This window comes from Cibotium barometz, chromosome 44 (assembly GCF_041138505.1).
Source record: "Cibotium barometz isolate CiBa-2024 chromosome 44, ASM4113850v1, whole genome shotgun sequence".
Lineage (NCBI taxonomy): Eukaryota > Viridiplantae > Streptophyta > Polypodiopsida > Cyatheales > Cibotiaceae > Cibotium > Cibotium barometz.
In genome coordinates this window covers 19,114,411-19,127,265 of record NC_141089.1, presented here as the reverse complement: position 1 = coordinate 19,127,265, position 12,855 = coordinate 19,114,411, and the positions used below count along the sequence as shown (strand labels likewise).

The 12,855-nt window shown below is 43.2% G+C and overlaps 1 protein-coding gene across 1 annotated transcript; it reads left to right on the top strand.

The window, feature by feature from the left end:
* The first annotated feature begins 662 nt into the window (after positions 1-662).
* Positions 663-12,088, top strand: LOC147613034 (uncharacterized). Its single transcript, XM_086782331.1, has 6 exons — positions 663-1,068; positions 5,995-6,363; positions 6,563-6,696; positions 6,793-6,901; positions 8,871-9,110; positions 10,564-12,088. Exons 1-6 carry the CDS (start codon positions 761-763, stop codon positions 10,790-10,792), a joined length of 1,389 nt encoding a protein of 462 aa, XP_086638457.1. The 5' UTR covers positions 663-760; the 3' UTR covers positions 10,793-12,088.
* The last annotated feature ends 767 nt before the right edge of the window (positions 12,089-12,855 follow it).

Below are 12,855 nucleotides of genomic sequence, written 5' to 3'. Positions count from 1 at the left end.
TAGAGCTTTTCAAAATTTTGCCTTTGCTTTTTACTTCAAGCCCGTGGTGGTGTGAACAACTCCTAAGGGTTGCATCCCGCCTAGATTTATGAGACTAAGCAGACTTAGATGTGAGAGGAGAAGTACTGGTGTCCCATGTTATTTTCGGGAAAAAAAATGAGATATTACAAGTAACAAGAAAGTTTCTCGAAACAAAACATGGGAAATTTCAAGTAACAAGACGTGTGAAAGTTTCAAAAACATGGGACATTACAAGTAACAAGGCTTAACTTATGTGAAAGTTTAACATGGGGGACATTACAATTAACAAGGCTTACCAGCAATCGTTGGTTAAAGTGGATGGCTTGTAACTCGAGGTTAAAAAAAAAACAATTGGTCTATATAAGTTCTAGTCTAACTTGCGTGACCATGGACTAACATTAGATCACTATGAGGTCCACTAAACACATTTGAGTTGCTGCTCTACATGGTGTACAGGTTACGTGCAAATTCATACGTCGAAATTAAATTGAATTGAATTATTAGAAACGTGCACAAGGTGACAAGTGGATTGGTGAACGGAGGCCACGTGTAAATTATACCTGGCAAGTCATCACTGACTCATCACCTTGCCGCCTTGCGATTTAAAAATTTCAAGCAGCTTTGATTGACCGTGAGCGTGGGCATAAAAGGACTTGAGAAGCCTTCGTCTGTCTGTGCCCCTAATCAAGTTCTGTACATTTTTCTGCAGTGATTTTTTTAAAATTATAAACTACCAATCATGGCTACATCATCAAGAGGATTAAGAAGGATGATTAGCGGCCAACTCTCTGCAGCATCTCATGCAAAGAAGAAGGACTTTTCAAATCTCAGAGGAAGCCTGCTGATGAGCACGTTGGCAGGGGGAGGAGGGGGAGTGGGCAGTGTGCGCGGGGCTTTGAAAGGAGAGAAGGCTGATGTGGCCATCATCGGAGGGGGTATCGTGGGCCTAGCCACAGCTCGGGAGATCGTGTCTCGGTTTCCAAAAGCCAGTGTGGTGGTTGTGGAGAAGGAGAAGAAGCTCGTGCCTCACCAGACTTCTCACAACAGGTTTGCCATTGAAGCCCCATCACTCTCTTTGTAGATCCTTTGTAAAATGGTTCAGAACTTAAAATTCTTTAATCTAATGGGTTTCAGTGTTTATTCATCCTGTATTCCTACCATAGAGGTCCTCCACCACACCCCCAAAAGAACAAAAAGTCAATCCAACACAGACACACACACACACACACATCAAAAGAAAAAAACCAAAACCCTCCACCAACCCCTTCTCACCACTACTGAAGCTGCGTATGACCTATGAGAAGCGTACAGCAAGACATGCGCCCTTCTCCAATCAGGCCACCCATGCACATGTTAAGTCTCCTTAGTAAAGCTTGGTTCAGCACAGCAGGTGAACAGAAGGGGCTGCAGTAGGGTCTTCACAAGCATGAATTTCTGTGTGTGCCCCCCTCTCATCAAGGATGCGCATCAAATTCAGCCCCTCATAGATCAAAGTTTTCTGTAACTCGCTTCTGGACAACAGATCTCTCTTTTACAAGCCCATGACCAGACCCTACGAGATCCCTCACGTGCGTCAAACTAAGGCCCTAAAAAGCACCATGAAAACTAGACAAGTACACAAAACCACCTCCTTGTTCATGGATATGTAGCAGTACAACATCGCTCCTTGCTAACCCAACCACACAATCTTCTCCACCCGTACCTCAGGCCTTAAAGCAAGCCTTTTTGGCTTGAATCCAGAATATCTTTGTGATGGGTTTTCTCCTCTCCTCCTTTCGGAGTTTCTCATGCTTCATACTAGAACGTCTGGCTTTGATACCAATGTAAGACCCTTGTCTAGTAGACACCTGCAATTAAGCAATGCAGAGGAAACATAAAGACACTGGCATCTAGCTCACTGCCCAATCAGGCTCACGATTGAGCATGGAGGTTAGAAGCATCAGAGACATGGCTGCGTGTGCAAGCCTTGGCGTCCCATACCCCCTCTGTACGCATAGAGTAGTCTCATGAGCCTTGAGTCCACGTTTGAGGAGCTCTCTCCCAAACTGAGTCCAAAAGTACTTATACAGGCCTCCGATAAACCAGGAGCCATTAGTAGCCCATGCCTCTAAAATACTAGGGCCTTTACAAACCAAGGTCTGCCCGCCCACCATTAATGCTGGGAGCCAATGGGATGCTTAAATTGGGCTGGATGGGCGCACCCCGTTACACACAACCAAAATTGGGCAGACTTCAAAAGATGAGGTGGCAGCTGACTGGTGCCCATGATAAGCAACTTCATGGGCAACGTTGGCTGCCCAAACTTGGGCACCCACTCATCCCACCAATCAAATTCAAGTACAGTTGCATTTTTCTATCAATAATGCATTGAATACTAACCTTTTGAAAGATTCTGGCTTGGGCGGTGTGTAAACCCCCTGCCCATTGAAGACTACCAACTCATGCGTAGACCATGAGCACGCACTAGGCGAGATTGGGTGGTGTGTAAAGGCCCTTAACCTCCCCATTTAGATGCCAAGCTCCCAGTCTCTGGTTAACCTAACCTAAAGTTACCTATTAACCCTGCTAGGGCCTTGGGATGTAACATCTACTGCATTGCCTACCACCTTGTCCAACCTTGATGCTCACACTTGGGTGCCCAAACCACCTTCTCCTATCTTGTTTGGCTGACCACATTGTTGCCCACATTGCTGTCTGCCTTGTTTCTGCAGGTGGATCATACTACAGCTGCCCTCATTTGCACAATGTCCATATATGGATCTTTTTCCCAAGAACTGAAATGACTTAATTAAGTCTCATCCAAGATGTTGGCTGTACTAAGCATTGTGCAATCCCTGTGCGTCCACTTCTTGGCCAACATGTCGTTTTAGGCCTTGTCAACACCAAAACTTGCAAAGAAATTTGCTACTGCATTTATTGATCAGTCTCCTCTGGAAGATGTATTGGCCACTGGTCTTGACACCTCTTGTTGAAGTGTGGACCTTGATGAGAATCTTGTTTTTGTTACTCTATGAAAGCTGAAGTAATTTCTTTTGAAGCTTTGGATCAACAGAACTTGTTGTGCAATTTAAAAAATAATCTCCTAGATAAAATAGTCCTCAATGTAATCACTCCTCTGCAAAACCGATGATTTGACCGTGCATCCAACTCCATGTCCTTGGCTTGGTATGCTCACACCATTGTTGAAATTTAGGTTGGACGGCAATGCAAAATTGTATGTGTCGTTCAAAGGTTGTTTGTAACTTTGTTGTGAGATTATGTTTGTGTGGTGAATGGAAAAGTATAGATTCTAAATGATGTCATGGCTAAGGTGAGGTAGATGAGTTCGTGGAGGTGATTGGGATGGATAAGATTTGGAGTAAATAGATGGAAGAATAAGCTAAGGGTATATACAAGCATTATACTTGGAGCTTGATGAATTGATATTAATAGAGCTTTTGTTTATGCTTATTATTGAGGCTCTTTAATTGGAGCTAGTGTGACGATATCTTCTTATTTTTATTATGGAGTTATATTTATACTTTGATCCTCCTTAGTTCCAAGATTTTTTCTTGGTATCAAAGCGAGGTTAGGAGAAAATGAGGAGTTACTCATTTCTTTGATTAGTTTAGGTGCATGGTTAATTAGGTTATTACTTTACTTGGGTGACTCTTGAGCTCAATTGCATCAATCTTCTTTGTCTAGACTTTTAGAGATGGTCATCTTTTTTGTGCCTAGCAATATCTACAATATTTCTTGCAATTTTGAGAGAGAGAGAGAGAGAGATTAAGCGTCTACTAAAGATCCAATGGGCCTATGAGACCATTTGGCATTGTGATACAATAATGTCCATGGCATATCTCATCATGGAATGGAAAATAAAATAGAAACAAAACATAGCTATCTCACTGGGGTGATACAAAACTGTCCATGGAGTCTGGAATATAAGGAACATGGAACATGAGAGAGAGTCTTCAAAAGACCCAAAGGGTCTATGAGACCAAAATGATGTATACATAGTGTCCATGAAATCTCGTCATGGATGAAAAAAGAAAAAGCAACATTAAACTAGAACTGAAAATTGAAAGTGAAGATCTCAGACTTTGAGATTATACAAGATGAAAAATCTAAATCCTACTATGCCACGCATTGGGTACCATAAGTGATGGGATATGGGAGAGGTCAATAAAAACAGTCAATCAACCTTGTATGCTGGGCAAGGGCCGATCCAGGATGTCCATACAAGAAGGCTAGAGATGTTGATAGTCTGTTGTGAGGATGAGGCTGCTCGATGGCAGGCCAAGATCTCTTGAATCTAGGGCTGATGTGGTGGGGGTGGCTGGGGTCTGATAGGACGAGGGTGTCTAGTTCTTTGGAGTGTGCATGCTTGATTTGATATGACTCCCATGGGCCTGTTGTGACGGGGCATTGTGATATAGGCTCCTGTATCCACTGTGGTGGGCTCTGGTGCCTCCCTATCCACACCCTTCTAGATTGGAAAAAACCAGGTGATGGTAAGTTGAGAGGACTATTGGGGGTGAGGATCTCTGAGTAGTGACTCTTTGTGCGGGGCTGAGCTCCAGTAGGAAGAGTCCAAGCCACCTCTGATCTGGGTACTTCATGATCCGGGATAAGGGTCCAAAGCCCTCTTTGAATAGATAGTGAAATCTCCCTCTGATCTCGTAGTAGACTAGACATTGGCAAACATAGTGCTCCTCCGAGTCAACCCCCGTTTGACAGTCTACATGCCTTGTCCTCTCTGGGTATCTGCTTAGCTCTGCTTGTCTCTATCCTCAGTCTATGGGATGATACCCTAAGCCGGCCGATGGCTATCCTCATAGCATGGGACATGAAGACATCGAGATAACTTGGTCTCTGTATGAAACCATCTGTTGTGAATCCTCAGGAAATGATCTCTGTAGTATTGCATCTTGGTGGGCGATGGGCCTACTGGTGTGATCCATGTGTTCTATGCGTGTAGCCTCAGTAAATCGCATCGGATCCGGTTTTCGTCCTATGTGTAAGCCTAGCCTCGTCAGAATTTTGGCTTTGAAAGAGTTGGTATAAGTCCTCGTGCTGTTTACGACATCGTTTCTCGTGGCGAGTAAGGTCCTGGTTGATCTGTTCAGCGTCACGCTTCTGGATTTGGTTGGTAGATAACTCACGCAAGAGATGTGCACTTGTGGTACGGCATTCGTTACAATGTGTCCATGAAGTGAAAGAATCATGGAAAAAACATGATATAAAAAAAACCCAATTAGTGTTGAGAGAAGAAACAGCAGCCTTGTAAGGTGCCATTGGTACAATGCTAAACTGATACAATGTGGGGATCAAAGTGGGTCCTTGACATCTATGGCTGTATAAAGGCTCTTCACATCCATTGCCTGTGGAGGGGCAGTCTTGTATCTATGGAGGATCTCTTGACCAATATACCACCGGCTGACTTGAGCAAGAAAGGATGGGACCGGACATGACTTTACAGATAACCTTTTGAATCCAGATTTTTTTTTGAAGTCATCAAAATCAAGAGTGGTTTGATTGCTATTGCAGTGTCCCACCAAGCGGGCCAGGTGTTGAAACTCACCCGAGAAGCGCGGGAGTGGACGTGCGTCGCTTGACCATGAGCACAATTAAACATTTCAGGATTTCCGTTCCCGTTCTTATTTTCTCATGAATGTGTATGTATTCCGTTCCAGTTCCATACCCGTTCCCGTTCCCATTCTGGTTCCGGTTCCCCACCCCATCCCATTCCTGTTCCGTAGTGCACTCCCATTCCCGCCATGCAACTATGGTTGGTCGGCCTATTGCTGATTGCCTACCTGACCTCCTCACATTCCCAGTGGCCTTGCACGGCCTGCTCGACTATGCACACTAAAGCATCCTGCTTGCACTCTTTTCACTTTCTAATTGGTTACCTGTGATGATCTTTGTAATGATTTGTTATTAGTTTCAAAAGGGTTCAGGTTTCAGTCAAGACAATGACATTCTTTACAGTGGAGTGATACATGCAGGCATTTATTATGAACCAGGAAGTGACATGGCGAATTTATGTGTGGAAGGAGCAAAGAGAATGTATGAGTATTGTGAGAGAAAGAACCTTCCTTATAAGCGGGTGGGAAAGTTGATTGTGGCCACCCGTGATCATGAAATTCCAATTCTTGAAGGCCTTTTTAAGACAGCAAAAGCTAACAAAGTAGAGGGCTTGGAGATTTTGAATTCGAAGCAGGTGCTTGATTTGGAGCCAAATGTGAAGGCACTGCAGGCCCTTCATTCACCTAACACTGGTATCACAGACTATGCTGCAGTGGGTTTGTCCTATGCTGAAGAGTTTCTGGCAAGTGGCCAGGGACAAATACATTCAGAGTACGCCCTTATTTCTTCCAAAAGACAACATGATATTGTTTGGGCAGGTTTAGGAAGTGTTATGTTGCTTGACGTGTATTCTGCTTACATGGCACATGTTTAAATGCTCTCTTTATGATCTGTATGTCTTTTTTTAATGGTTTTGTTGTGAAGTTTGTTGTTCTGCGTCTATTGATGTGCTTCTTTCCATGCTATAAAGCTTTGAAGTGATAGGCATTGAAGCAGATGAGAGGAAGGGTATCGAAATATATGGAAAGGGGTCCAAGATTGTGAAGTCCAGATGGTTAATCACTTGTGCAGGGCTTCAGTCAGACTATATTGGGTACATGGCAGGTGAATATAGGGTTCATGTGGTCTTCCCATTTTCAGGCATCTATCCTATTGACAGATGAACTGTTGCATATACGTGTTTAACTGAGTTTGTAACAGGTGGTAAGAAGGGTCCGACTGTCCTTCCTTTCCGAGGTACCTATCATGAGCTAAAGCCGCAATTCTGCAACATCATCACCCGCAACATATATCCGGTTCCTGATCCAAAGTATGTAAAGTCTACACATTCTTCCCTTTCAAGTCTTTTGTTTTATGCTTATTGAATGGTATAACTCTATTGCTTATGGGAAAGAATGAACCCTAGCAATATAGGAATGATAATTTTATACGTGTCCTACCATTGACTTCTTAGGAAGGCATTGTGCTCCACACTGTCACATAAAAATGCTTCCAAGTTCTTATCTTTTGAAGAGACTAGGTGATTTGAAACAAGGCTGGAATAAGAACAAGATCACACACTTGCAAGAAGATTCAATGCAATTTTTGTTGATTGGCATCTGGGAAATGATAGGACATTATGTGGGTGATTTTGCATCTAACCCTGGGGACCAGTAGTGCCACTCGTGGTTTGAGAGGGAGTGACAAAATCAGCTTACCATGACGGCGGGCTGTGCATGGCAAAAATTTTAGTGCCATTGTAGAAAAAAGGTTCAGCAAATAGGCTGGAGGTATTGGGACAAGAGAGAGCAATTGGACAAGCTGTTACCATTTGGTAACTTACAAAGCATGGAAAGCTTTGTTTTGGACTTCACAAAGGCATTTGAAAGCTTATGGACAAGAATGAAATAGATTGTGTGCCACTAGTTTGTAGAAAAGCTGCCGACTTCTTTGAGGAGGTCAGATGTTGATGGAAGGTGAAAGGGGGGACCTTGGTAAATGGAGGTTGAGGCAGAGCGTTATGACACGACCCGAAAAGGAGTGACTGACTGGTATTTGCACAAGCTTTCCAATCTCTGACTCAGCTTGGACCCTATGTACATGAGCCAAAATTGATGTAATGACCTTTGCACAAGAAGTATGAGCGAGGACCTCAATATGCACTTCTTGCTCCTATGTGGGTTATGTCCGGTGTTCTTTTTTTGCATTCAGTCAAGGAGGTATGATGCATGTCTTAACTCACTTTTGTCATATGAGTGGGCTATCTGCCAATGTGGGGAAAACAAAGACAATTGTTGCCAATAGTTCAGCTTAAAGAGCAACCACTTATCACATTTTTTGGACAAGAAATTGAGGTAGTTGACCAATGACACTTTAAACACTTGGGCATTGAAATGAGGTATTTGACACTTTAAACACTTGGGCATTGCCACTTCAAACCAGAAGTGGCATAGTGCTCAAAAATCAAGATTGATCCAGCTACTATATGCTTGGAGAATAGATGCAATCATGAAGAAAGTACCTTCACATCACAAAAGTGAAGGTTGTTCTGCCTGTTGCACCATTTATAGTTTCAACATCTGCACATTATCTCATGCACTCTCTGAATTAAGGAGGAGAGTGAAGATACCGTAAGTTGCGGTGGGTCTTCCATCCAAAAAATAAATAAATTTAAGCTCTGTTCTACAAAGGGGTCTGCTCTTTGTGATCTTCTGAATGAAAATCAGTTTGTTCACCGTGGCAGACTGCTGCATAACCATGTCACCAATCTAGCCCAGAGCACAATATATCTGCTACATAATGGGAGGCTGGAAGAGTAATTCATCTGAGGCTGCAGCTAGAGGTGATGTGCAAGCTTTGGGCTCTTGTCTAAGATGAGTCATGAGTGACACAAGCACTCAACAAACCTCCCTTGAACTCTCTAAAACCTCCAAGCTTGGTCACAATGGTTTGAACAAGGCTTTTTTTCCCCTTGAGTTTTAACTAGGGACTTCCACTCCCCAAGTTACAAGCCCACACTGCTAGTCTACGTGTCCATTGGCTGGTTTGACCAAAAGATGTGTTAGAAAGTCAATTGGATTTTCAAATAGATACGGAGAAGGAAAGCTTTGCATTTGCTTGTCAAGCATGCCAATTATGTCAAAAGGCATAAACACGAGTCTATGAAAATGGTCTTTGTTATGGTGGTTGGCTTGGGCGTTAAAAAATCTTCATTTTATGTGAGTCGTTTTTCTTCATTAGTTCCTAGAAAACCCTTCCAATTTATCCTAATTTGTGTGTATGGACTGTAATTTATGCAGGTTTCCCATGGTTGGTGTGCATCTTACACCGAGGGTTGATGGGCGTGTGCTCATAGGACCCAATTCTGCTTTATCCTTGGCCAAAGAAGGATACAGTTTTTGGAACTTTCATTTGAGGGATGCTTTGAACTTTGGTATGAACAAAGGCCTGTGGAAGCTGGTCCTTAAGCACCCTGGTATTGTGCTACAGGAGGTCTGGCGAGACATCAACACACAAGCTTTTGTTGGAGAGGCACAAAGGTCCTTATTACTTTCCCCTCTCTTGATCGTTGTGAATTCTCATATAATATACACACGCACAGCACACGCTAATGCAGCACCCATCGACTTGCGTGCACACACGTGCACATGGCACGCAGACGTGTATGCATGCCATGTGCACACATATGCATACACAAAAATGCATGTGCGCATATAGTGGAGACTGCCTTTGGTATGAAGCACAAAAGGTGTACTTCACCTAGTCTACTGTCTAATCGATGACCGTACTCCCAAGAGGAGTGAGTGCTTTCTACAATGAGCAATGATGCCTCAAATAGGCTTGGAAAACCCCTATGGACAAGTCGGCCAGGTCCTGGACAGAATATTCTCTATTTGCTGTAGCTGACAGAAGCATATTCACTTGTTTGGTGGCCGACAGCCACCTGAGTCCTAAACAAGGTTTTTCTGAGCAGAGCTCCTAAATCTAGTCCTGATCGGGTTCTTTATCTTGTTGCCTTTCAAGGATTAGTCCTGGGAATTAGCCTACACATGACAGCACCGAGAAAAGGGTTCTCTTTTGCGATTATTTAAAGCTAGAGCAATGGAATAACTGTCAACTATCTTGAAAGAAAGCTACTACACCAAATTGCTAGTGGAGAAAGTTGGTTGAGTGGGACCCATCTGCGTCCGTGCCCACAGTTAACACGTGCATGTGTACGCGCACACATTGCACACAGGGCACACTTTCCCACAGGCACTGCATGCGGACACAGCACATGCATGTGTGCACACCGACACACCCACCCATGGCATGTGCATGCATGCACACACAAATGTATTAATGCACGCAGGCACCCAGAGATTCATAACTTTGTGTTGGAATATTAAGGTTCATAGGAATTATCTCATCAATAGGCTTTTCCCCGACAGAGTTAACACGGCCACTGGCCCTGTTAACTGGGCTATTTCGGCTTCCCACACTCACCAATGGAAGTAGGACAAACTTGGCCAAGATGGGCATAGTTGGGAAATATGGTGACCCAGTTTTACTGGCTGCGTAGGTCAATAAACTGAATTTGGCAAAATGTGGTCGAGTTGGTAGCATTGAATTCCAGTGTAATCCTTGAAAATGACCTTAATATACTAGCTGTGAGATCCATTGCTGCATGCTGCCTGAGAAGGAAGCCCTAGATTTATGCCGTTGACTTGGCCAAATATAAATTTTTAGGGGCACAATTCAAAAACTCTCTACAGTGCTTGTGTTAAGGCCACCTGAGAAAGCAAAGGCATCTTGCCTTTTCCTTAGCTATAGGATATGTGAAAGCAAGCGGTCTTCTAATCAAGTAAAACATTGTTTTATTTCACAAAGAAACTTATATTTATTTTAACAAAGAACTACCATATGTAGGATGGATTTCATCCAAGTCTAAACTTCACACATTTTGCATTACATGTAAGCTTTTTCCTCATCTGGGTGGTTTCTCATAAGCAGGTATTGCCCTAGCCTGAAGGTGGAGCACACAACCAAAGGCTGGTCTGGTGTGCATGCGGTTGCGATTGATGACAGTGGAAAGATAATAGGAAACTTCCTTTTTGAAGTTGGGAAAGCAGGGCTAGTGCTAAATGTAAGAAACGCCCCGTCTCCAGCATGCACGGCCTCATTGGCCATAGCTACAGCCGTGGTAGATAAAGCAGTGAAAACTTTTGATTGGAAAGGATAGAAGGCAGCTGGTGCTGCTTAAAGATAGGTTATTGTATACATGGGATCTGTATCGATCATGACATTTTTTGTGGCCACATGAAGGTCACCTTTAAAAAGGTCTTTTTTTTTTTTGGGGGGGGGGGGGGTGGTGGTGGTGGTCATTATTCACAAAGTGCTGAAGACTCCAAGGGTCATTATTCACAAAGTGCTGAAGACTCCAAGGGCCAGGACAGCCAAGGGGAGGCTAAAGCAAAGATGAACTTTAAGGTCAAGGATTTAGGTCATCTTCAGGCTGCAGATTTAATGCCAAGGAAGATCTCCAAGAAGTCATCTTTTTCATCATTCAATAAAGCAAATACATTTGGTGGGGGACTGTTGAGAGGGCATTTGGGACCCAATCAGGTCTACTCGTCTTTGTTCTTCTTCTCTCTTACTCTTTTTCTCTCTCTTGCACTCTTAACTCCGCTACATTGTACAATCGTCAAGAACCAAGGGTAGTAGATCCTTATGAAAGTCAGTTCATGAGCCCACCCTTTGTCAGTCAGTACATGAGAGACGATTCAAGGGCATTTTTTTTTTCCAGATAGGGTTGTAAGTCTAGCCACACACCCGAATGCCCCAAGGGCAGTTTAGGAAGACGCATGGAATTTCACCCTACTTCTACACACAGGCACACACCAGAAAGATTTAAAGGGATTAGAAATGTAAAAGGTGGCCTTGAAATTTTTGCAGCTGTTTTACTGTGTAATCACATGCTTAGCAGCTGTTTTACTGTGTAATCACATGCTTAAGATTTTCACACGGCTACGTTAGGTTTGCCCTTATCCCCCATCCCTCCAAAATCCAAAAAAACACCCCCAAATCCCTTATCTGAGTGCCCACCTCTATCAAGCTAGCCTTAGGGTGCAGCATAGAGAGAGATTTAGACGAGCGCCCATCGTCCTACAACTGTAATTCAGGACAGCTTTTCAAAGGAGTTTACATGTCTACCTTGGAGTTTCCTCTGCAGCGCCAATCTTTGTCAGAGCTGCAACTTTATACCTTGCTGAAACATTGCCAGGAGAAGTGGGAGTTATGGTCTTTGGTTGGACCTCCAAGCAGCGCCCAAAGAATTTCCAAGGAAGGTTGTCCGGCAAAGAGAGCCTGCAGAATGGGCGCTTGCTGGTTGCTTGCGTGTGAAGTAGTGAACGTTTGTGTGTAAGCATAAGGGACTCCTGAAAGAGTTGTGCATGTACAGTTGATTTATATTGATGTAATTTTCATGGTGGTTTTCCTATCTTAATTTTGTAATTAACTTCATTCAGTTTTTGCTTGATTATGCCCTTCACTTCATATACGTTTTGATCTTGGTTCATTTTCAAGTACAACAATTGGTATCAAACCTTAGATTTACCTTTTGTATTTCTTAATCTCTTAATGAGAGCCTTGTTTCTAGCTTCTTAATAAGAGAATTTGGCCTAAATAAGGATTGGACAATTGTATAACAAGAGCATTCAAGATTCAAGTTGTCCAAACTGTTGCAAACCCCTTGGAGGCTCAACATAACACAAGTTTTTACGGCACCAAATTGTCATCATCATCAAGCTCTTTTTTGCAATGCGTTACTCTATGTGTAGTAGAAGATTGGTGCACGACTTGAGGAGTCTTTATAGCTTTGTCATTTGTAGCAACAAAAAAGGGTGTTTTCTATTTTATAATTCTTTTTTCATAGATGCCCTCTTTGGTTGTAGCTCAACGGTAGTACTCATACCTCCCATAATGAAGGTAGCCTTCTTTAGTGTGGGGATGACTTTAGTTTAGTGGAAAATGGATCAAGCCATTTGTTATGGCATGAAGTTAGGTCACACCTTTGACCTGTTTGGAGGCCTTGATTCACCATGTGCAATGCCTAAGTTTTTAACCTCGGTAAGTGCTTCGGTGGTTTTTGTGGAGGTACCACCACGTATGATAGTTGGTTGTTGTAAGCTTCATGGAGCAACTGGAAGCAAGCGAACACAAGGAATGAGCGAACATGAAAAACTAGAGCAAGGGTTTTTCCAACTCAACCGCAAAACCTATGCAATTGTGCAAGAAGACTTGTGA